This window comes from Cygnus olor, chromosome 1 (genome assembly GCF_009769625.2).
Source record: "Cygnus olor isolate bCygOlo1 chromosome 1, bCygOlo1.pri.v2, whole genome shotgun sequence".
NCBI classification, from domain to species: domain Eukaryota; kingdom Metazoa; phylum Chordata; class Aves; order Anseriformes; family Anatidae; genus Cygnus; species Cygnus olor.
In genome coordinates this window covers 65,278,442-65,302,740 of record NC_049169.1, presented here as the reverse complement: position 1 = coordinate 65,302,740, position 24,299 = coordinate 65,278,442, and the positions used below count along the sequence as shown (strand labels likewise).

The window sequence follows — 24,299 nt, the reverse complement described above, 5'->3', positions numbered from 1 at the left end:
TCCGTGACTGATAATCTGGGTGGATTACAGGCCTTCGACAAAAGCCATGATGCTTAACTTTGACAGGTGGCAATGTTTGATGAGAGCCAATTAGTGGATATACATTCACTTCAGCCAGAAGTCTCTTCTGTTTCTAGTCCAATAGCTTCCTGAATAGGAAGTGCACAAAATGCTTTCCCTAACTTCTGTCTGCTCACAGATATGCCAGCTACACCATCATAACCACTAAAACCATACTATAAAAACTATGTATTTCGGCATCTGTGTATATTAAAGACTGTAGATTCAAATTTCGTAAAGCTGCATTTGACTCTTCAGATCGTGGTGGTGGTAGACCATGAAAAAAAAAGATCACTTTGCCATGACTCTACATGCCCTACACTGTGTAAATGAGGTTGTAACAGCACTATTAAGGTACCAAGTCCACCACAAGTGGCAATATTTCTCAAAATGCTTCACTATTTCTTTAAAATTTCCTAGCAAAGTAATCTGTCCCTTGCTGTTTCAAACAGGTTACCACAACACTTGGAGAATACTAGCATACAAAGAATTCTGCCCAATACTTGCAGGAACCTTTGATGTGCAAGTCCCTTTCAAACTTTTCTGCCTGTTCTTAGCTTTCTTATCACACGGGTTTTCTTTCCCCATTTTTTCATCTGTTTCCACTCTTGCTAGTGCAAGCATGCAGATACTGCAGCAAAAAAGCTCAATAAAGGAAGATGAATCCAAGTTCCCTGATCTCATCACTTATTTCAAACATTTACTTTTGCCTTGTTTTCTCAGCTACGAAGTCACCACTACCACATTCAAAATAACTTAAAATACATCTTCCTATACTTCCTAAGTCCCCTTCTGACAGCGTCATGATTTGAGAGGTACCTCCATTCATTAAACTCAGTGAGCACTATTGCACCACCAAGAACTCTCAGATGCTCTTGGAGAACAATGGTAGTTCTGTCACAGAAACAGCTACATTTAGTCATTATCTGCTGGGATTGTATCCATATCACCTGAAGATGAAATTCTTTTTCTGCTAGGATAATCATTCATCAGACATGGTTTCAAATCAGTGCAGCTAAGGCAAAGCAAAGACTAACCGCATTACTTACAGAATCTGTATTATTTCATCAGCAGGGTGGTAATAAAAACCTACAGAAGTGTGGTAGTTCTGATACAACTCCATGGCAGTGAGAGAAAAAAGCTTGCCTGTCAGCTGCCTCTGACCCATTTTACATTCTCCTGTTACAAAGAGAAATCACTCTAACCAGTGGAACTTCACTTTGGAAAAGTTCACAGCAGAGAAGTGTCAAGTGTCAGTGTGCTGGGTTTCCAGGGAAACAAGCAACAGTAGAAAACGAGTATTTTCAGGGGGGAGAAGCTATTCTAGAATCTAAAATTCTTTCCTTTTCCTCATGATCCCACGAACCACATTTACTTGACAAACGAATCTTTGCAGTACCTTGGCCTCATAAGGAAAGTCAGCCAAAATCTTTGCAGGAAAGAAGCACAAAGTAGCACAGAGAAAACATCTTTGGGACTTGAAAGTCTAGATTAAATATGTATTAAATATTGCATAAATGCTGAATATTACAAGTCATCACCAAATAATTTCTCTCAGTTTATGGGAATGGTAAATAACAGCCCCTCAATTCATGTTGGACTACAGAGGAAGGAATGATTATGATAAGGAGACGGAAGCAGAACAGAACTACACATATCAAAGATTCCTCTGAATGGCAAGCAGACTTAGTACATAACCCATACTTTCAATAGCATGAGGTTTCTTATCTCCCTTCACTAAGATAGAAAGGGGCTTTTTCACAAAGTTGAGAGTAACTGAACAAGAGCGTATATGGGTAAACAGGAAAGGTGAGGTACCAGATGAAATGGAAGCGCTGAGGGACAAAAAGTAGACATTACTGACGTACATTAGAATGAAGAAGAAGCCAAAGACAATGGTCGATTTTCACTTTTGACAGAGTAGAAAGCTATCAAAAAAAAAAAAAAAGCCAAGAAGATCAGAATGCTCATGCCTTTCTCTGTCTATCTTCCCTAAAGACTGTACTCAGTTGACTAACAAAATTAATTTCAATACCCAGATATTATCATTTTAGGTCAGAAAAGAAGAAACAAGATGGTACTCAGAAAAATCAGATGTCTTCAAATTTACTAATCCTGATAAACTCTTTGCTACTATAGTATAATCTACTATAATGAAAGCTATTAATGGTTATTTTTGGGAACCTGTGGGGATTCGTGGGGTTTTGGAAGACTCTGTTAAGGTTTCTGACACTGTCTCACATGACACACTCACGAACAACTTCAGGCTAAGGAAAAGCCTCATTTTGAGTTTTGTCCAGTTTTGGATACCACACTTGGAGAAAGAAATAGACAAATTAAATGAAATCTGAGAAAGCACAACAGGAGGGATCAGATATCTAGAAAACATGACATACGAAAACTGGAAGAACTGAGACTGCCCAATTTAAAGAAAAACACAGAGGAGATACCATCATAAACCAAAAGGGCTGCTAAAAATAGCTAAGAAACAAGTCTTTTTTTTTCTTTCTTTCTTTCTTTCTTTCTTTCTTTCTTTCTTTCTTTCTTTCTATGCTCATACCAGATAGAAAAAAGTAGTAATGAGCTTAAATTGCAGTAAGGGAAATTACAGATCACAATGACATTATAATGATAAAGACAGATGAGCTATAGAAAAGACTTCTCAAGCTTGAAAGTCTCCACTAAGTATTTAAGAAGAGATTACAGGTATAATTGGTTCTGCTTTAAAATGAGATGAATTTTCTATGATTAAAATATAAAAGTGTGGGCACTAAACTGTTTAGGAAATTATACTCCAAAGTAGTTATCAACTGTTCACTAACAAAATGGATGAATAAATGACGTGTGTTACATGAAGCTCTGTCCTGAGCCCAGTACTATTCAGTATTTTTTCATTAACAACCTGTGTGATAGAAGAAACTGTTTATGAAATATGAAGGAAGAAGCTTAGGTGAGTGATTTTGCAAGCATGCTGAAGTACAGGACCAAAACTCAAAATGTTCTTAAAAGACTGTGAAACTGACTGCAGGCAGAGGGGATACTCAATAGAGGGGTTTCTCTATCTTTTCTCCACCCAGCTGAAAGCACTGACCTAGAGGATAAGGGGCAACGGCAACAAGTCCCTGCCTGGTGTGGCAGGCACGTCCCCTCATGGACTTCCCAACCTTCCCACATGCCCGTGCACAATAGGCATGAAACTTTGCAGGTTGATCTGAACGATATTGAGGAACACTGTACATCTGGCTTGGAGGTGACAAGGAAGTCACGTTGACCTGTGCCCTGCATTGAAACCATTCCCACCAAGAAAAAAAAGATGGGTCGTTGCCATGGGAGACTCCCTTCTGAAGGGATCAGAAGGCCCAATATGTAGTCTGGACCCACTTCACAGGGAGGTCTACTGCCTCCCTGGGGCCTGGATTAGGGACGTGAAGAGAATGCTTTCTGTGCTCATTCAGCCCTCAGACTATTATCCATTATTGATATTTCAGGTAGCTGGTGATGAAGCTTCAAGATGAAGTCTGAGGGCAATCAAAAGAGACTTCAGAGTGTTGAGACAACAAGTTAAGGGGTCAGGAACACAGGCGGTGTTTTCCTCTATCCCTCCAGTTGCAGGGACTGACGAGGTGAGGAACAGGAAGAGCCAGCAAATCAATATCTGGCTCCAAACCTGGTGTCACAGAAGAACTTTGGGGATTTTGACCATGGGTCATTTTACAAGACACCAGGCCTGCTGGCAATGGACAGGGTTCACCTGCCTCTAAGTGGGAAAAGGATCTTTGCTCAGGAGTTAGCAGGGCTCATTGACAGGGCTTTAAGCTAGATTTGAAGGGGGAAAGGGATAAAACCAAGCTTGACAGAGACAAGCCTGGGGGTGGTACAACAATGGTTATGGGATGGTGTGTTAGCAAGATACATCAGTCTGCCGCCCAGTTGAGGTAGGGGTTATATAGCCATGTGGCACCAAAGGCACAAGGGATCACAATCACAAAAATTTTAGAAACTCTTCAGAAGGGATAGGTTAGGAAGGAGAGGCAGTGGGGTAGCCCTTGTATGTTAGGGAGTGTTTGTATTGTCTTGAGATTAATAATGGCGATGACAGGGTTGAATGTTTATGGGTAAGACTTAGGGGGAAGGCCAATGGGGCAGATGTCCTGGTGGGCATCTGTTATAAACTGCCTAACCAGGCCAAAGAGGCAGATGAAATATTCTACAAACAGCTGGGAGAAGTCTTGCAATTGCTAGCCCTTGTTCTCGTGGGGGATTTCAACTTACCAGATGTCTGCTGGAAATACAACACAGCAGAGAGTCTAGGAGGTTTCTAGAGCATGTGGAAGATAACTTCCTGACACAGCTGGTGAGTGAGCCAAGTAGGGATGGTGCCCCGCTGGACCTCTTGCTCATAAATAGAGAAGAACTTGTGGATGATGTGAAGGTTGAAGGCCAACTTAGGCACAGTGATCATGAATTAACAGAGTTTTTGATTCTTGGAAAAGTAAGGAAAGGGGTTAGCAAAACTGCCACCCTGGACTTCTGGAGGGCAGACTTCAGCCTGTTAAGTAGACTGGTTGCCAGAGTCCCTTGGGAGGCAGTCCTGAAGGGCAAAGGTGTCCAGGAAGGGTGGACACTCTTCAAGAAAGAAATCCTAAAGACACAGGAGCAGGCCATTCCTACATGCTGAAAAATGAGCCAGCGCGGAAGAAGACTGGCCTGGCTGAAAAAAGAGCTGTGGCTAGAGCTCAGGAAGAAAAAGAGGGTTTATGACCTCTGGAAGAAGGGGCAGGCCACTCAGGAGGACTACAAAGATGTCATGAGGCTGTGCAGGGACAAAATTAGAAGGGCTAAAGCCCAACTTGAACTCAATCTGGCTACTGTTGTTAAAGTCAATTAAAAAATGTTTTTATAAACACATAAACAAGAAAAGGAAGACTAAGGAGAGTCTCCATCCTTTATTGGATGTGGGGGGAAACACACTGACAAGAGATGAGGAAAAGGATGAGGTACTTAATGACTTTTTTGCCTCAGTCTTTAGCATCAAGACCAGTTGTTCTCCACGTACTCTGTTCCCTGAGATGGCAGATAGGGATAGGGAGCAGAATGATGCCCTCATAATCAAAGAGGAAATGTTTAGTGACCTGCTCCTCCACTTAGATGTACACAAGTCTATGGGGCCAAATGGAAGGGGTACTGAGGGAGCTGGCAGAACTGCTCACCAAGCTGCTTTCCATCATTTATCAGCAGTCCTGGCTATCATGGGAGGTCCCAGTCAACTGGTGGCTAGCAAATGTGATGCCCATCTACAGGAAGGGCCAGAAGGAGGATCCCAGAAACTACAGGCCTGTCAGTCTGACCTTGGTGCTGGGGAAGCTCATGGAGCAGATTATCTTGAGCACGATCACACAACACTTACAGGACCACCCAGGTGATCAGGCCCAGTCAGCATGGGTTTATCGAAGGCAGGTCCTGCTTGACGAACCTGATCTCCCTTCTACGACAACGTGATGCGCTCAGTGGATGAGGGAGAGGCTGTGGATGTGGTCTAACTAGACTTCAGTAAGACTTTTGACACTGTTTCCCACGGCATTCTCCTAAAGAAGCTGGCTGCTCAAGGTTTAGATTGGTGTATGCTTTGTTGGATTAAAAACTGGCTGGGTGGCCAGAGTTGTGGTGAGTGGAGTTAAATCCAACTGGAGGCTGGTCACTAGTGGTGTCCCCCAGGGCTCAGTATCGGGGCGAGTTCTCTTCAATGATCTGGACGAGGGGATCGAGTACACACGTGGTAAGTTTGCAGATGACACCAAGTGCACGAGTGTTGATCTGCTCTAGGGTAGGAGGGCTCTGCAGAGGGATCTGGATAGATTGGACTGATGGGCCAAATGTATGAAGTTCAACAAGCATAAAGGCGTGGGGCACAACAACCCCATGCAATGCTACAGGCTAGGGAAAGAGTGGCTGAAAAGCTGTCTGGCGGAAAGGGACCTGAGGGCATTGGTCGACAGCCTTCTGAATATAAGCCAGCAGTGCACTCAGGTGGACAAGAAAGCCAACAGCATCTCTTGCTGATACAAGAAGGCTTGTATCAGAAATAGTGGGGCTAGCAAGACTAGGGAAATGATTGTCCCTCTGTACTTGGCTCTGGTGAGGCCGTACCTCAAATGCTGTGTTCAGTTTTGGGCCCCTCACTACAAGGAGGCCATCAAGGTGCTGGAGCATTTCCAAAGAAGGGCAACAAAGCCGGTGAAAGGTCTAGAGAACAAGTCTTATGAGGAGTGGCTAAGGGAGCTGGGGTTGTTTAGTTTGGAGAAAGAAGGCTCAGGGGATACCTTATTGTATTTTACAATTACCTTAAAGGAGGTTGTAGCAAGGTGGGGATCAGGCTCTTCTCCCAAGCACCAAGTGATGATGAGGGGAAATGGCCTCAAGTTGCACCAGGGGAGGTTTAGGTTGGATATTAGGAGAATTTTCTTTACTGAAAGGGTTGTGTGGCATTGGAACAGGCTGCCCAGGGAAGTGGTTGAGTCACCATCCCTGTAGGTCTTTAAGAAACACACAGATTTAGAACTTAGTAGCATGGCTTAGTGGTGGACTTCAGTACTAGGTTAAAGGTTGGACTAGACGATCTTAGAGGTCTTTTCCAACCTGAACGATTCTATGATTTGAAAATTATGTTAAGAAAAGGCAGTATAATACAAATGTACCCAGCAACCCAGTATGCACTGTAATCTGGAGTCACACCACTTAGAATGAAAATTTTGAGATCCCATCATCAGTAACACTGAATCAAGCTAGTTTCTGATAACTTCTGCAACAGTATATTAAAAAAGAATTGGGAATAATTGTGAAATATACATAACAGAATCACAGAATCATAGATGGTTTAGGTTGGAAGGGACCTAAAAAGTTATTTAAAAACAATTTAATTGAATAACACTCCAAGCTCAGAAAACAGACACTGATACAGTTCAGAACCTCCTAACAATTTCAACACTATTACTTAACAATTAAGGCATAGTAGTGCCTCGAGATGTCGGTGAAGCTGGGCCCCCACTGTGCTAGACACTGTATTAGACACTGCACAAACACAGAAAATGACGATCTTTGCTCCAAATAACTCTTTGTAGAAAACCCCAAACTTCTGAGACTCAAAGCCCACAGACAGGAAAACCTCAGCTCATTCATGTATGCCTTTCACTTAAAACTCAAATCTACAAGAGTAGGACTTCACACTGGTATAACAAATATATCTTGATTTTTAAAACTTAGCCTGACTAGAAGATGAATAAATGGCAAATAGGCTCTTTTCTAACAGATGAGTGGTAGATGTGCTGCCACAAAGCAGGCCAGAGTTTGTTGGGACTCTTTCAATTCCAGCATGACACACGTTGCAGGGACTTCTGTATGGCATATAATCTGAGCACACTGGCTGGCACTCGCCACACTACATCTGGACTTTGTTAGGAAACCTTCAGCTCTGTTTTCTTGCATCAGACCTGGCCCCCTCATGTGAAGCAGCCTCCCAACCACTCTTTCACTATGAGCTAGTCAAGGAGACAAAGTACTTTGGGAGGAAGTAAATTGGGACCACATTAGCTGGTGACCCTCGCCCTGCAATTGGCCTCCCTTTCCGATGATAGAGGAAATCCCTCATACAAACTGACAACCAATATGAAACAGGCAGCTCCATTTACTGGAAAGCCTGGTCAACGCTGAGTGCCTCATTAGGAAACGGTCTCTATATTGAGCCACATTCCTGCAATTCAGAGCCTAGAAACTCTAAATTAAAACAACATTGATGCCATATCCTCTTTCTGAAATGCCTCTCTTCATCCAAACTTTAACATACATACTTAAATAAATTAAAGACCCAAAATGTCTTTGGCAGTACTCCTTCCTTCTCTTTCACAGTAATACCCTTCCTGCACGAGTGGCTTGGAATGTGACAATGTTGAGAAGGGACAAAGGAGAATTAAAGCAAAGAATAACTGTGGAATCTTCCAGAGTCAGTATAACCTTTTCTTGATGAATGTGTGTGCCTTCACCTACAGTTTTAAGTAAGTAAAAATCACTTGAAATTGTGGGGCTGAAGAACTTGGACATAATTTTTTAAGATGTAAATTGAGGTATATCAATAGACAGTTCTTGTTTTAGGAAAGAATTGCATCTTTATACCCCCTAAGAAAGGTCAATTAACAGTGAGTCAGTCTACTAACAGCAGAAGCTATTGTAGCCACACAATGATTATCAGCACAAGCAATGAAAAGGTATAATCTGAACCCCATGCATAGACAATTTGATCCATTCACATTCATTATTGCAGGGTAGTCAGAAAAAACACTTTTCTAAAACGTTATCTCTCTCAGAGGCTTTTTACCAGTTTGCAGTTGGGTTCAGAAATAAGGTCTATGGTATGTACCACAGTATGTGTAACTCTTCACACAAACCACCTGCTTCCGATATTGCTCAGCACTTCTGTTTGTGTCCTACATACATGGAAACGGGAACCTCTTAGTCAACTGTGCCTACCAGCCAACTGAAAGAGCTGCTTTCCCACAACCAACTGTAAGCGTTTCCTAGAAATGGGATGGACTGAAATATAACATGATTATCAGGGAGGTCAACAGTTCTGAAATAGTATTAAAGACACAAGGAAGGAATTAGAAAGGTCAGAATTCCAGATCTGAATCTGAAGGGTTGAATGAACTTTTTAAGATCCAGAATTGATTTTCAAAGTCTTCCAGAAGATCCTGATTAACTAGGATCACTTGCCTTTCTCGAACAGATGTGTTTAATACATCTACAAATTTAAATGACTTTTCATTCACAATTTCTACTGGAAATTTAGGAATTTCTACTGATGAAGAAGCACAGCAAAATACAAGGCTGTTGACCTGTCTGACCTGCACTAACCAAAGAGGACCACAAGGGCCAAGTACACCGATAACTTGCAAAACGTGGAAAAATGAAATTCCCTTTGACTATAGCTGTAATGAGGATCATGGAAAATTTAATAGCGTCTCTTCTGCACCATCTCCTACTTCTAGAGCTGTTAAATTCTGTACAATTTGAGTTGGTGACCTCAATGCAGAAAAAGTACATATCAAAGCTGCTGGTATTGAACAAATAAATGTGATGTCATCCCCTACAACTTAGAGAGTTGGTAAGTTCTCTGTTGGTATAATTACTGTCCCATGATAAGTAACTTTGAAAAGCTTTTCTTTCAATAGTATTGAAGGTGGCACACACACAAAAGGATGAAAGATGATACTTACATCCTTAAGATGTAGGATAGATTCTAGGAAGCGTATGTCAAGTCTCTGTTAGGTCAAATAAATATCTCTCAGGTAGAGCTTAAATATAACACAGATTGTTTATCTATAAACATATATTCTACCTTAGGGACTGGGGACGGACTGGACTGTACCTTGCAGTACTTTTATCTGTGATTTTGTATTTGCTCTTATACTCCTTATATGTAATACTCTTATCAGGCATGTTTTGAGGAGATTACAATTTACAATTTGCTTTCTTCACAGTTCTTTTTAAGAGAAGGAACAATGACAAGTCTCTACAGCTGATGGCAGTTCTGGAACCAGAAGCTTCAAAGGCATTTGGATATTCCAACAAATTTTTTGAAAAAGTGCTACTGTTTCAAAACAGAGCATGTCAGCCCAGAATTGGTCTCACTTCATAGCAAGAACAATTTCAGGTTAATCTCTTGTGCATTTGAAGTTTATTTTGGAAATGAATTATCCCATGCCTATGCGCAAAAGCACTTAGAATGGGCATCCTTAAGGGAAATGTCTTTTCAGGAACAGTATATATTATGTGACTTACCATCACTGAAAACTAATAATGTGAACTACAGCAATACTAAAAATCAACTACGTGAAACCTAAGTCACTACAGATAACCACAACATTAATACATAGATTGCATACACACAATCTTCGGTAGAAAAAAAAATCCCTAAAGATCATTCTGTCTACCAGCCAAGGATAATCAGAAGGAAACTCAGAAGGACAAGTTGCATGAAGTAGCTAGCATTTAAACTCAGGACAAGAATTACTAATAAAAATTTCCAATTTCTCTTAGAACAAGTATTAACATATCCTAAGGCTATTACGTCTACCAACAATTAAATGAAGAAAATAAGTACTTTACATTGCTATGAACACTTCCGAATCCCATTCTAGTAGGAAGTCATTTGGATGACAAGTGAAAGTAATTGCAACTGTTGCTCAAAAGTAAATAAGTATACTGTATTTCCCGCTCATTTTAAAGCTGTTGTGAAACTATACAATTACTGTTGTAAAATTAAAATAATTGCCATCTTAAAAATACACAGCCAGTAACCTACTTGTGTTTCCTAAGGAAGAAGCAGAGAAATCCCTTATTACGTCAGAGACCTGGTTTTGTCTTACTGTTTTTGACCTCAACAGAAATCATCTGTTGATGAAATGCTGTGCATGATAAAACTTTTTGAAGATGGAATCAATGGTACTGAAGCAGTTGATACTGGACTGACAGCAGTATTACGTGTTCTTACAGGGAATGTGGCATGGCACTAACACAGAAGAATCCAACAAAAGTGCTGAAGTGAAAAATCTACACAGATCCTGGATCTCTTATTGTCAGGGTTGCCTTCTGCTTCCACAGTGTTTTATCAGAAATATATTTTTCACTTTGCATTTAATACTGAAACAAAATTTTATGGGCTTGAATAGAAACATACTTTTTCTGATTGTTATACTAACACAGAAAGGCCTTAGGAACAGGAGAAGGACAGAAATAGAAATGGACCTATCTCCCTACCCACATGGCGTCCCAGATTCCACTCAAGTAACCAGCATTCCTTTATGAGCTTCTGTCACAGACTAGAAACCACAATAGAGACCGTGTGGTGTAATACGGTTCAATTTGACCCTTATGGCAAGGACAAATTTCATCCATTTATGCTTCCTCCCTGACAAGGCAAATATAGAACACCAAAAGAAGTATCACTCAATTTCCCTGAGTCTCTGGAAGTTAAGAATAAATGTCTTTTTCATTCACAGTTTCCTACATACTGTAGCACGTGTACGACAGAAGCAGTGACACAAGGAAACCCCTCTGATCATGAAGACTGTTTAATTCCCACCATGTTTTAAAGTCTTCATGATCAGTAGCTAGTTTGAAATTGTTATTCATGTACTTTTTGTCCCAACAGACAAAGGGATTATATATTACTATTTCCATCAACCAAGATAATAACGTCACACCAAATTACTAACTGGTTTCTTTCCTCTCCCTCCTCTACCCACCTGCTGCTTGAGCTGTTGTACGAGGCGGTCTTTCTCTCGCTTGAGTGCAGCCACTTCGTCTTGGGTCTTCTTCTTGGAAGATGAAAGTTCTAGCAGAGCAATATTGGCATCTTTTTCACTAATGGCAGCAAGAAGGGCTTCCTGTCTGAAAAACACAGATACATGATTATCCTGCAAAACTAGGAGCGTTGAACAAAGAACCATAGACATACCATATACCACAGACATTGTAAGAGCGTGCAACTCTGCTGGGCAGAAATAAATGCGGTTGTTGTGGTTATGTCCATTGGTGGAGCAGGAAGTCAGACCCAGCTGCCTACCCCAAGATGGCAGTGCTTATAGGATAAGAAAAACATATAATAAAGTTATCATTCTGCATTTGGCTCCTAAATTTTTTAATAACAACCATTTATTGCTTCTTCAGATGAACATTTTCATTCTTTATAATGTTCTAAACATTTCCAGAATGGATTTTAAGAATGCACACAGAAATACTTGACTAATCGTAAGACTTCCGTGCTAAATTATTGTTAGGTTATGCTGTCTACTCATGCAGCTATTTTAGAAGGAAGGTGGCATGTGACAAGTTTACTGAAATCACTTGAACAATACAGTGTATTCCCACAAGCATACAATGACACAGACACTTTTGTGCTACATGACAGATGCTGAAATAGATGCCCTCAAGGATGCTTGATCTATTCTTTGACTTTTTTGTGAGTAACTAACATAGTGATGAGCTCTTCAGATGCATATCTGAAGAGAAAGGTAGGCCTGCTCTCATCACAAACTTTTTTCAGCTTTGCAAAAATGTTGTAAGCAAAAAAATTCTGCAGTAATATAAGAACTCAATATAGAAATACCTCATCACACTCCTCCCCAATTGCAAAAAATCTCTCACAAATACCCTTGCAGTTCAGAAACATTTGCAGATACTGGAAAGAGGGGAGATACAGATAATAACCCTGTCAATAAAACAGCAGTTCTCAAATGAACTCAAAGGATTGCTATATGTTAGGAAAACCAACTATTTCTGCCCTTTGACCTTAATTCTCACCTTTAGCTGCCGTGCTCAAGTCAGGATGTGCAACAGGACATAAAGGAAACTTTGACCTTATTCTCCAATAGGGGTGGCTTGTCCCCCCCTCTCATAACTTAAGTATTCACCTTGTGAAGAAGGGATAGAATAGAAATCCTTTCTAACCTATTGTGGACATTTGAAAGATGGCATCATGCAGGAGTGACGAAGAAAGAGGAACTTGGAATATTACAGATTTCCTACCTACCTTTTCTTTAAAAATTTAGTTGCAAATGGAGCTAAAGTAGTAAAGATCCCAAATTCCCAAACGATCCAAATTTTGACCTCATTATAAAAAAAAAAGCATATTAATGTTAATAATTTGAGGAAAATTTTTAAAGAATAACCAAAGGTGCTAAAATTATTCTGCTAATCATGTCAACAGCAATTATTATGCTAATAATATTGCATAAACAGTTGTTTATTAAAGATATAAGAAATGTTAAAGAAGCTTAGTGTAAACAATTAAGATTGATATTAATTATACCATTACATCCTTCTGTTGTCAAGATCTTTTTTTAATCAGTGTCACCATCACAATCTGGTGAATTAGGATAACAATGGCAAACTGTTGAGGGTAGTATTGACACTTAATCTGCTTTTTCTAATTCATCTATTATCAATCCTTAAGGAGACTAAGTCAGTTTTCTCATTTCCTTTCTGTATCCTCTTTCTAAACAACTTAATCTCACTGACAAAACAAAAATACTTGATGCAAAAAGTACTCATTTGGCTCCCTGTGAGGGAAGACATGACTGAGAAAATTTGAAAAGAATGGGACAAATGGACGCTGCTACCATTTAATATTGATGTCTTAAACATATATATCCAATATATATCCTTGGGACTTTGAAACTGATGGCTTAGAAAGGGAACCAACTGGTACTACTGGAATACAGAAATTTTTATGTTAGATGCTGAAAGCCTCACAATTTTTATGACCTTGCATGAAAAGATGCATCTTTTACTGCAGTGTGTCTGAGAATGGGGAGTGAAATAGTTCCATGAGCGAGTTCAGGGCTTAAATCAAGGGTATAGGGAGATGCATACCTAAATAAATAGGACATAATCAGATAGTTTGCATTGGCTGAAGCGAGCTTGATGAAGAATTTACTGTCCTGGATAAATACTAATCCCCCCTCCAAACTGTAAGAATAACAGCACATGTATTTGCTTCTTGACCTTGCTCTTCTAAAAAAGTCTGAACAACAGTTTTTCCTCTTTAAACACCCTCAACACATCATTTTAATAGAATGGGACCAAGCAGTGTCTACACATGCAGTTATGCTGACAGATCTGAGCAGACAGTAGCCTCTGAGAAGCTCAGGGTTACAACCCTTTAACCCAGCACAGCAGCAGCCAGCACAGCACTTTGAACCACAGATAAAAAAGAGTTATGTGAAAGGCATGTGCACTCCACAGCACCAGAGAAGAAGCCACTTCTCTTTGGGAGTTGTAGGCATGAGAAATCCCATTTAAAAAAACACTGTTATTTTTACAGGTGAAAAAAACTAAATACACAGCTTTCACTTGAAAGGTACGGAGTTTTGCTAAGACAATAGGTGAGTTGATGAGGTTCATTGATGAGAAAGTTCACGACTGCATTCACATCAATGACAGCTGGGAATGGAAGAAGAACTTTTTCTTATGGCTAACAGATTAAGTGAGAAGAGGATGATGGTCTATGACCTGGCTTCCTTCCGATCCCAGTTTGTGACCATGCTCTTACAAATATTTATACCAGTTAAAGCTGAAGACCTCTGCACAGGCAGAGCATAAAAAAAACACTGCTAAGATGTGATCTCTGTTTGTCCCCTCTGTTGCTTCAATGACTGCTAGTTTTGCTGAAGTTACCCATATGCAGATGTTTGCTGTTATAAGGATCTCAACTAAAGCCATATATACAGTACATATATATATATAAAAGCAAAACAAAACAAAACAAAACAAACAAACAAACAAAAAATACCATGCATTACAAGAAGAAAAAGTGTGTATATCAACAGAAAAAAATTTTCACTACCTGACAGAAGAATGGACATACACAATGGATTTCTGTGGCTGGAATTCATCTCTGGATTTATACAAGCATTTTTTGTACATACTCACAGAGTAAGCTTGCCTTAGGTGGACTACCAACACATCAGAAACTTGACAGATCCTGTTTAGAGGGTACCTAGATATTGCCTAGACTGTATGTAGAAAAAACAGCACCTTACAGAATCACAGAATCATCTAGGTTGGAAGAGACCTCCAAGATCAGCTAGTCCAACCTCTGACCTAACACTAACAAGTCCTCCACTAAACCATATCTGTAAGTTCAACATCTAAACATCCTTTTAAGACCTCCAGGGATGGTGACTCAACCACTTCCCTGGGCAGCCCATTCCAATGCCTAACAACCCTTTCGGTAAAGAAGTTCTTCCTAATATCCAACCTAAACCTCCCCTGCCGCAACTTTAGCCCATTCCCCCTCGTCCTGTCACCAGGCACGTGGGAGAATAGACCAACCCCTACCTCGCTACAGCCTCCTTTAAGGTACCTATAGAGAGTGATAAAGTCACCCCTGAGCCTCCTCTTCTCCAGGCTGAACAATCCCAGCTCCCTCAGCCGCTCCTCATAAGACTTGTTCTCCAGACCCCTCACCAGCTTTGTCGCCCTTCTCTGGACTCTCTCGAGCACCTCCATGTCCTTCTTGTAGTGAGGGGCCCAAAACTGAACACAGTACTCGAGGTGCAGCCTCACCAGAGACGAGTACAGGGGGACAATCACTTCCCTAGACCTACTGGACACACTGCTTCTTATACAAGCCAGGATGCTGTGGCCTTCTTGGCCACCTGAGCACGCTGCTGGCTCATATTCAGCCGACTACCAACCAATACTCCCAGGTCCTTCTCTGCCAGGCAGCTTTCCAACCACTCATCTCCCAGCCTGTAGCTCTGCTTGGGGTTGTTGCGCCCCAGGTGCAGGACCCGGCACTTGGCCTTATTGAACTTCATACAGTTGGCCTCAGCCCATCCATCCAGCCTATCCAGATCCTCCTGCAGAGCCTTCCTACTCTCGAGCAGATCGACACACGCACCTAACTTGGTGTCATCTGCAAACTTACTGAGGGTGCACTCGATCCCCTCATCCAGATCATCGATAAAGATATTAAAGAGGACTGGCCCCAGCACTGAGCCCTGGGGGACACCACTAGTGACCGGCCTCCAACCGGATTTGACTCCATTCACCACAACTCTTTGGGCCCGGCTATCCAGCCAGTTTTTAACCCAACGAAGCGTACACCAGTCCAAGCCATGAGCAGCCAGTTTCTTGAGGAGAATGTTGTGGGAAACGGTGTCAAAAGCCTTACTGAAGTCAAGGTAGACCACATCCACAGCCTTTCCCTCATCCACTAAACGTGTCACTTTGTCATAGAAGGAGATCAGGTTTGTCAGGCAGGATCTGCCTTTCATAAACCCATGCTGACTGGGCCTGATCGCCTGGTTGCCCTGCAAGTGCCACGTGATGACACTCAAGACAATCTGCTCCATGAGCTTCCCTGGCACTGAGGTCAAACTAACAGGCCTATAGTTCCCCGGGTCTACCCTCCAGCCCTTCTTGTAGATGGGTGTCACGTTTGCTAGCCGTCAGTCGACTGGGACCTCCCCTGATAGCCAGGACTGCCGATAAATGATGGAAAGCGGCTTGGCCAGCTCCTCTGCCAGTTCCCTCAGTACCCTCGGGTGGATCCCATCCGGCCCCATCGACTTGTGTACATTCAAGTGCTGTAGCAGGTTGCCAACCATTTCCTCGTGGATAGTGAGGGCCACATCCTGCTCCCCATCCCCTTCCACCAGCTAAAAATTAAATTAAATTAAATTGTTAAATTATTAAAAATATAAATTAAATTATGAAATTATTAAAATTAAATTAAATTATTCCTTGTACTTCACGACATGATACCATAAAGTCAGGCATTTTTAGATGTTTTAGAATATTTGAAAGATAATCCAAATACATTTATTCTGTGGAGAAATACAGATATTCTGGTGATCTAACAGAAATGAAGAGAAGAAGAAAGGAAAAGGTGCACATCAGAATCCCAGTTGCAGTGTCAAGATTATAGGTGTGGGAACAACTGATAATGGTTGCACTATTACTGCAACTTTGTTTCTGTTACTTTTTCTGTATGGAAAAGTATCCAGCTTTGGATGTCTGCCTGAAACATGAAAAATATCAATAGAATGAAGTGACAGAACATGATACACGACCTCTGCTTTTTCTGGCTATCGGTGTCCTGGGAAAGACAGACTGGTTCGGAGTTCTGGTAATTTTCACTTTCTTTAGAGTAATCTGTTTTGATTCTAAAGAAACACTTATTCTTTTAATAGTAAATCCACAATCCTTGCTGATGATTCAGGACCAGAGCCAAGAATATCTCTGTAACAGTATCTATGTAGCCATTACTCTGGTATGGAAATTTGAGGTGCCTCAAATAGCATATAATGCATACCTTCTGCAATCAAATCCTTTGTTGCTCATCTCTACTTAAATGAAAACTCCAAGACCAGGACAATGAGATATGAGAAGCGATCTGTTATCAATTTATTGCTGCATAATACTAATCACAATGGCTTAGAAAAAAGCATCCTACTATCCGAAACTTCAGTTCTGCATTGTGTGTGAAATGGGGTTGTTGGTCAAGAAGTGGTGAGAAAGTTGTTGTTTCTTTCTGAATCTTTTCTGGAACTGATGTAAGATGAAGTTTGAACCAAAATAGGAAAAATATCCTCTGATGTGATACATGTATTCTAGCTGTACTTTTTAATTCTACAAGCTAATTGGATAATCTTTAATAAGAGAGAAGTATAAATTTCACTGTCACCTCTGCTGAAAGGAGACATGTCTGTAATGGTGCACTACTGTGTTCAGCAGAACCTAGAATTGCTAAAATGCTTCCAGAAGCCAGGAAAGAACAAATATCACCAAGTAAAATAAAATTTTTGTGTCTGAAGAGCAATACTAATTTCTAGTAGTTTCCCTTCTCAAGTGCTGCTATCCCCACAGAGGCCAGAAGAACTTATGGTAAGATAGGTGAGGTTGTAAGAAGGAGAAAATGGGCTGCTGTGAGAAGGTTGTAGTAGCACATGAACAAACCTAGGTCAGAAGTGCTGGAGTCAGTAGTATAGGCTCAACTTCAGTTTAGGTAGCAGTCAGTGGTATAGCCTTTGCTTGGTCTGCAAAGTGTGTCTCTAGTTTACAACATTGCAAATGTCCTAAGAGGTAGGCAAAGCATGTACTTGCTGCAAAACCCAAGATGGCTGATCTTTTAAAATAACGTAGGTTAGGTCGGGTATTTCTGTGGCAACTGTAACTCAGCAGGGGGAACACCGCCTATAGGATGCAAGGAAATGGCCTCAAGTTGCACCAGTGGAGGTTTAGGTTGGATATGAGGAAGAATTTCTTAACAGAGAGGGTTGTGTCAGGCACTGGAAGGGGCTGCCCAGCGAAGTGGTGGAGTTCCCATCCCTGGAGGTATTTTAAGAGTTGTGTGGACATGGTGCTTAGGAACATGGTTTAGTGGTGGACTTGGTAGTGTTAGGTGAATGGTTGGACGTGGTGATCTTATGGGTCTTTTCCAACAGAAATGAGTGCATGATTCTATTTATCCCCCCATTTGGGCAGGTGCTGTAGCCTGTACCAAGGCTTTACTGCCACTCATAAGCAGTAAGGAGGCTTTAAAGTGGCCTAACTTAGTATTATCAGAACAAGAAAATCTAGTGAAAATAGAATTAGGCTGAAGCCGCCTTTCACTGAATGGTAATTATGATTGCTACAGACTGGAGTGGTACCAAGACAGATAAAATCAATTCTTAAGAGACAGTGGTGGATATATTCTGAAGCTCGATATGGCAATATAGCTGTCCTCTGGCATACTTCTGATTCACCCACCAGTCTCCCTTTTCTTAGCATTTCAGCTGGGACTGAGTTCTTACAGCTGATACCAAAGACAGTGATAATGAATGACTCCAACTCTAAGATATAGATGGATTCAGCGGACTGAAATATTTTATGGAAGGTGGTGAAGATTGCAGAGGTGAGAAGTCACTGAAAATTGCCATGACTGAATTTTTCTGATGGCAAATATTCTAAGCCTATGAAGCATTCCTGATGAGGTTGTCCTGTAGCATCTACTGGCTATCCTAATATTTTTGTCAAGACACAAAAAAGAACAGTATGCAAAGACACATCTCTTGAATGTAAATGTCTGTCTTTGGAAAGATAACAGGACAAGATGGCAACAGTTAAAATTTCATCTTGGTTTTCACTACAGGTCTTGAATCAAGGCAAAGCTTTAAGAACGTCCCTCAGCCACAGAAAGCATTTTATTTCTTTTTGGTGAAAGCTAAAAAAGAGAACAATGTACTATTATACAACTATGTATTACTAAGACTGTAGAAATAGAAGGCATTAAGCAAATCAGTATTTTCTAAACCACTCTGCAGCATAGAAGACAGGGCTTAAAGTTACGCAACACTTAAATTCAGATGCTGAGGAGTATTATTCTTAAAGACCACTTCAGCTGCAGTGACTTCAGTAAAAATGGCAGGTGCTAGCATCTTATATACCTGTTTACAGAGGCCCTAGAAAAAGACAAACGCAGCAGAGATGAGATTTCTCATATGGGCTTAGGTGAGGATAAATAAGTGATCTGCAGCTTGAGTGACCAGGTGTTTGAATGAGCCTGGAAAATGGCAAACTGCAGCTCATACAGATTTAGTTACCAAGAACCACAGCATATTTTTGCAAACAAGGACATGAGACTTTCTAACTACTCAGTAACGCTCAGCACTGCAGGACTAATATGCTGATAATGAGTTGTAGCAGGGTAAGCCAAAGAAGATTTAAAAAGGTTCATTGACGACATTGTAAGTGTTTTAACTACCAGAGTAGCCATGCTTGTTCTCTGGCGTACAAATAATAATCAAATCAAGATGTCTTTAAATGGTTCCCTATAGCACTTGGTTTCAGGAGACAATGCAGTCCTTCACAGCTATTTCCTAGTAAAGGAGAGGAATCCTTTTGGTAAAAACTATCAGAAAATGAACTTTATAAAGAGGTTTTAAACTACACAGCACAGTTCTGAGGATGTTAATATAGGAATAATTATTAGCTGTATAATTAGGAGGAATAACAGGCTGCAATCAACACTTAATGATGCTTCAAAGCATAAATATTTTAAATATTCATTAAAATAACGTTTACATATTTCAGGAAGAACACAAATTCTGTATATAAATGTTACAAACATATTATCTATATAATTTCAAATTATGAGATTCATTCCCATATGGAATATTTCTGAAAGTGCAAATGAAATAACTTAAAAGCAGTATTGAGATCAGCAGCAGCACTGATCTTAATGCCACTGAGGACTTGGGTTGATTATATGAAGTCTAGTTTCATTATACCTGCTCAGGCAGGTACAAGCTCTACAAGCTCACAGCAATCCAGTCACCTCCTTCAACGGAGACTGTTGCTCTTCTGTGAGGAATGACTGACTGACCTGCCAGGGTTCTCAACTTGGTATATTAGGATAAACTGTAATTATGCCTGGTATGCCTTTAATATGGAAGGTTTAGATGTAGAAAGGTTCTGCTATTTTATAAACTGTTTAGTCTCCAGCTGTACTGGCATCAGTCACCACAGAAGGAAAGAGCTACTAGTTGGACAGTACTTGCTTCAGTTGTGTGATTTTAGTTCACAGCATTTACTCAAAGCCTACAGAAAATGCTGATCGAACTTCTAATGTTTTTCTATCACAGATATTTGTAAGACTTAAAATGGCAAATCACCATTAAAATAAGAACTAAACTATTTGCATATGAATTAAAAACACCCCTCCCTTCGAAGTAACAACAACATAAAAAATTATCAAAGAGATTCTGATAAAATTTCCAGTTTTATGACAGACAGACATTTAGGCGGCAGCTTAGAACATAAAAGTGTTAGGACACAGTATTTAGTAATTTCATAAGTTTAGTAGAATAACACTGTCTGGTTGGGTGACATTTGATAAACTATTAAAAAGTAATTAATAATATAATACACAAAACAGCTGACCCAATGGGATGGTTATCCTAGCATTAATGCCATACTTTTCATAATAAACTGTGTCAACGCATCTGCAATGGTAGTTCTAAACTCAGCGTTGTTTTTTTCCCCACTTTTTGTCTGGTTACAGAATATCTTCAGAAAATTAAGAAACTTAGACTGCTCTGAACCACATAAAGAGAATGCCAGATTCTGACACTCTGAGCCTCTGGCAAGTGGAGCCCACCATCCTGCAACTCTGTTTACTGCACCTGCAGTACCTCTTAAGGAAGGAGGCAGCTCACACAGGATTCTAGACGCTAAAATTAGGTTCTTAAACAACTTGGAAAAATACAGACAGGCAGATTAGAGAACACCATTTTAATATACTAACAGACCAGTGCTTTACTTGAAAACAGCTGCCAAATGCTGCACCAGCTACAATTTCATCAGTATTTAAGATGCTGCCATACAAAACACACGAAGAAGGAGTACAAACCCCTAGTGAGTAAAATACTTATCTAAAAGAAACAGTAGCAACATCGTGCTGCAATAAGGTAGGAAAAATGCAATATACTACCTGTTCTTTTAATTACAGCTGGCAGTATTCAAACCTCAGGCTGGAATTAATTTGGGAAATTAATTTGGAAATGGCAAAAAAAATGCAATTAATTTGGGAAATTATTTTTCCAAACACAAACATACACCCTCACTCAAAGGGATAATATTATTTCTTCCATTCTTGTACTTCCTTTCTGAATCAACAAGTTACCTTTGTCTTGTGTGGACAGCATTTCAACAGTCTCTCAACCCCATGATCTAAATTTTCACAGCTGCCGTATTTACTCAAAGCCTACAGAAAACACTGATCAAGATTTTTCTGCTTTTCTATCACAGACATTTCAAACGTGATAGATTCAAATTTAAAATGTCATTTAAAATGTCTGTGATATAAAATAGCAAATTACAATTATAATAAGAACTGTATTCTGTAAGAAAGAATTCAGACAAACTGAGAAAAAAAATCAGGTCATTTGCCATCAGCAAATTGAAGCCTCCTGAATTTACACCTTTTCACTGTTCTCTTCAATGTCATCATATACAAGTGAACACAACTAGAAAACAAGAGATAAACATATACATTCTTTGTGAATAGAGATCTCTTCAGAATCTCTTCTCAGAATACATCTCTTGTGGTCACAAGAGATGCTCCTTTAACTTTCTATTGCATGAATACTGTGATAATAGCAAATGTTGCCTTTAGACACAGGTAGCATTATCACTTGTGCTGCACTTCTTAGAAAAATAGTTTGCTAATATCACATTTGGACTTTTCTATGCAATTTTTCTCTAACATCCTAACTGCTTAGAATCACAGAAGCATCGTAGTCGTGCTCACGTCTCAGCTCTGAGTACTCAGAATTTCAGTACAGCTCTTGACTGTGCCTGCCAATGGTTCCAGAAGAAATTCTAAGGTTTGTGCAGAGGGACTTTCCAATCAACTCCTAGTTTACTAAACTATTTTTATTGATTAATTCCTCCCGTGAGAGAGGGGCTGCTACACACAGCTGCTAGACTGACTGAGTATGAGCCTTACCTACTTGCCTCTGAAGAGCGGTGGATTCTGAAGATGGCACATTTTAGAATCCTGACATTTGATATTATAAGTGATTTGTCCCTATAAAGGGTAGTAGTGTTTTCTTTTTTTTTTTTTTTTTTTTTTTTTTTAAGATAACTATCCTTGTTTGACCAGCCTTCGGTGTAGAAACCAGAGAAGAGGCAGACATACTCACAAGGCTTCTGAGTTCCACAGAGCTGGCTTTTCTGAGAAGGAATTCCTTGCACTGTCTGTCTTTTTCTACAGTTTAACAGCAGTGCAAATAGAGCATAAATTAAGGCATAATTTCCATCCAGGCAATACAGTCCACCAGAATATGTACAACAGATTTTGAAAAATGACATTATAAGAAAGGCAGCTCTTGTTTCTTTCCTGTGACACAGTCAAGTACAGGTTGAGCTTTGGCTTAGCGTGTGGTTTCATAATCAGCTTAAGCTGACATAAGACAGGGCTCTTGTTGAAGAAGTTGTTTCTTTCCTCCCATTTTCAGGTTCCTGCTCCCTCCCTGGTGTCAGCACTAGTGACTGTGTATCCCTGAAACCTGTTGATCCAGTTAAAACTTCACCCTGACTAAATAGGAGAAACCAAAATCTGTCCACAGGTTCCTTATCCCTAAAGGAACTGGAGCTCAGGACACTGTTACAGCGTCAAACCTAGTACCCTCCAAACTTAAGAATAGAAGTGAATCATGGAATTCACATTGATTATAACACATCAAACAACTACACTTGCTAGGGTGAAAACAATTGTTCTTTAATTAATTTTGTCTGCGTGAATCACCCTCCAGGTGAAAGCTGGTAGAAAGAAATTTCAGCTGTGTCAATCAACAATGATTGCAATACTGCAGTCTTGGTGTGGTCTTTGATCCTGTGAAAAGATCAAGCCATGACTTACAACATAGTTGGATTAAGAAACTATCCAACCTATAGACTTGAATCAAAGATTTTAACTGATGGAGAATTCACCTCCTTGCTAAATGACTATCATGACTGTTATTTCTGGTTGGTGTAATTATCACTTATTTTTGTATCTGTCTTGTTTCCATAATTGATATACTCATTCCAATATGTCATCATGCCTTCTTTTCTTTATATTTTATCAGTCTGCTCACTGGAAACTAAGGTGAAGGCATTCATTTACTTTCAGTATGATATGTATACTGTTGCTAATCCCAGCCCTGTCCCCACTGCATTGTGAGTTCCACCTCTTTTCCTGATCTTTTTATTTCATACATGTGTCTTATTATTTAATTTCCTTTGGATAATATAATACAAGATTAGTTATGACAATTCTTACTTTATTCCTGTAATGTCTGCCTCCAAAAAACAACTCTCTTTCCTGGTTATTTTTTAAGGTGATATGCAGACTGCTGCATACTCCTAATTTTGTTTGGATGCAGATAGACAGTCAGTTAGGTTTGTAACTCTTCCTTACACTTTCTTCCCTTTGTTTGGGATGCAAAGACCTCAAAGTTTTGTTTGGACTTTTCATTTATAAATTCCCTGCTTCCTTTACACTCAAATCCTTGAGTTCCTCTGTTCAATTTACTTGCAAATATTCTTAATTTTTCAAGTATTTTGTACAGCTTTTAAAAATTTAAATATACGTATACTCAATTCATGGTCACTCCAGATGAAGTTGGTTTTGGTGATGATTTCCTCTCTAGCATCATCAACACTAATTACAATCCTGAAGTCTTAAAACAATGTTACTTCTTGGTGATCCAGTAAATATTTTGTCAAGAAGTGCAGCAATTTCTCTGATTTGTATCTTATAACTAAATGTCTGAGAAAAACACTTTTCTCCATTGTTATTTACCTCTACCACACCTCTATGCCTGAAGTAAATAGCAGGCTATCATCCACTCATTTTGTATAACTCCTTTTATGGTCCTGAAGTTAAGTCCTCATACTGTCACTTTTTTTTTCTTTTAAATTTCCTCAGAATCTCCTGTATCTTTAATGTATGCCTACCATTTCTAGCTTTCCTGAACAACTTCTACACACATTCTAGCTGCGCATATTATCCTATTATCCATTAATTGCCATTATCCTGGTGACAACTGGTTTCATTTTACATACCAGATGTGTAGAGCTACTTCTTTTTGTTGTTCTTTTACAAACAACTCAATTTTCCTCTGCTCTTCAACAAATTTTCTCTCTAGAGT

The 24,299-nt window shown here is 39.9% G+C and overlaps 1 protein-coding gene across 13 annotated transcripts in view; it reads right to left on the bottom strand.

Annotated features, from left to right (window-relative positions):
* Positions 1–24,299, bottom strand: part of ERC1 (ELKS/RAB6-interacting/CAST family member 1) — a 307,076-nt gene that overhangs the window by 51,794 nt on the left and 230,983 nt on the right. For all 13 annotated transcript variants that reach the window (XM_040562356.1, XM_040562365.1, XM_040562386.1 and 10 more), the window contains one exon: positions 11,358–11,502. In XM_040562356.1, coding sequence (XP_040418290.1) covers positions 11,358–11,502 — 145 coding nt within the window. The remainder of the gene's footprint in view (positions 1–11,357; positions 11,503–24,299) is intronic.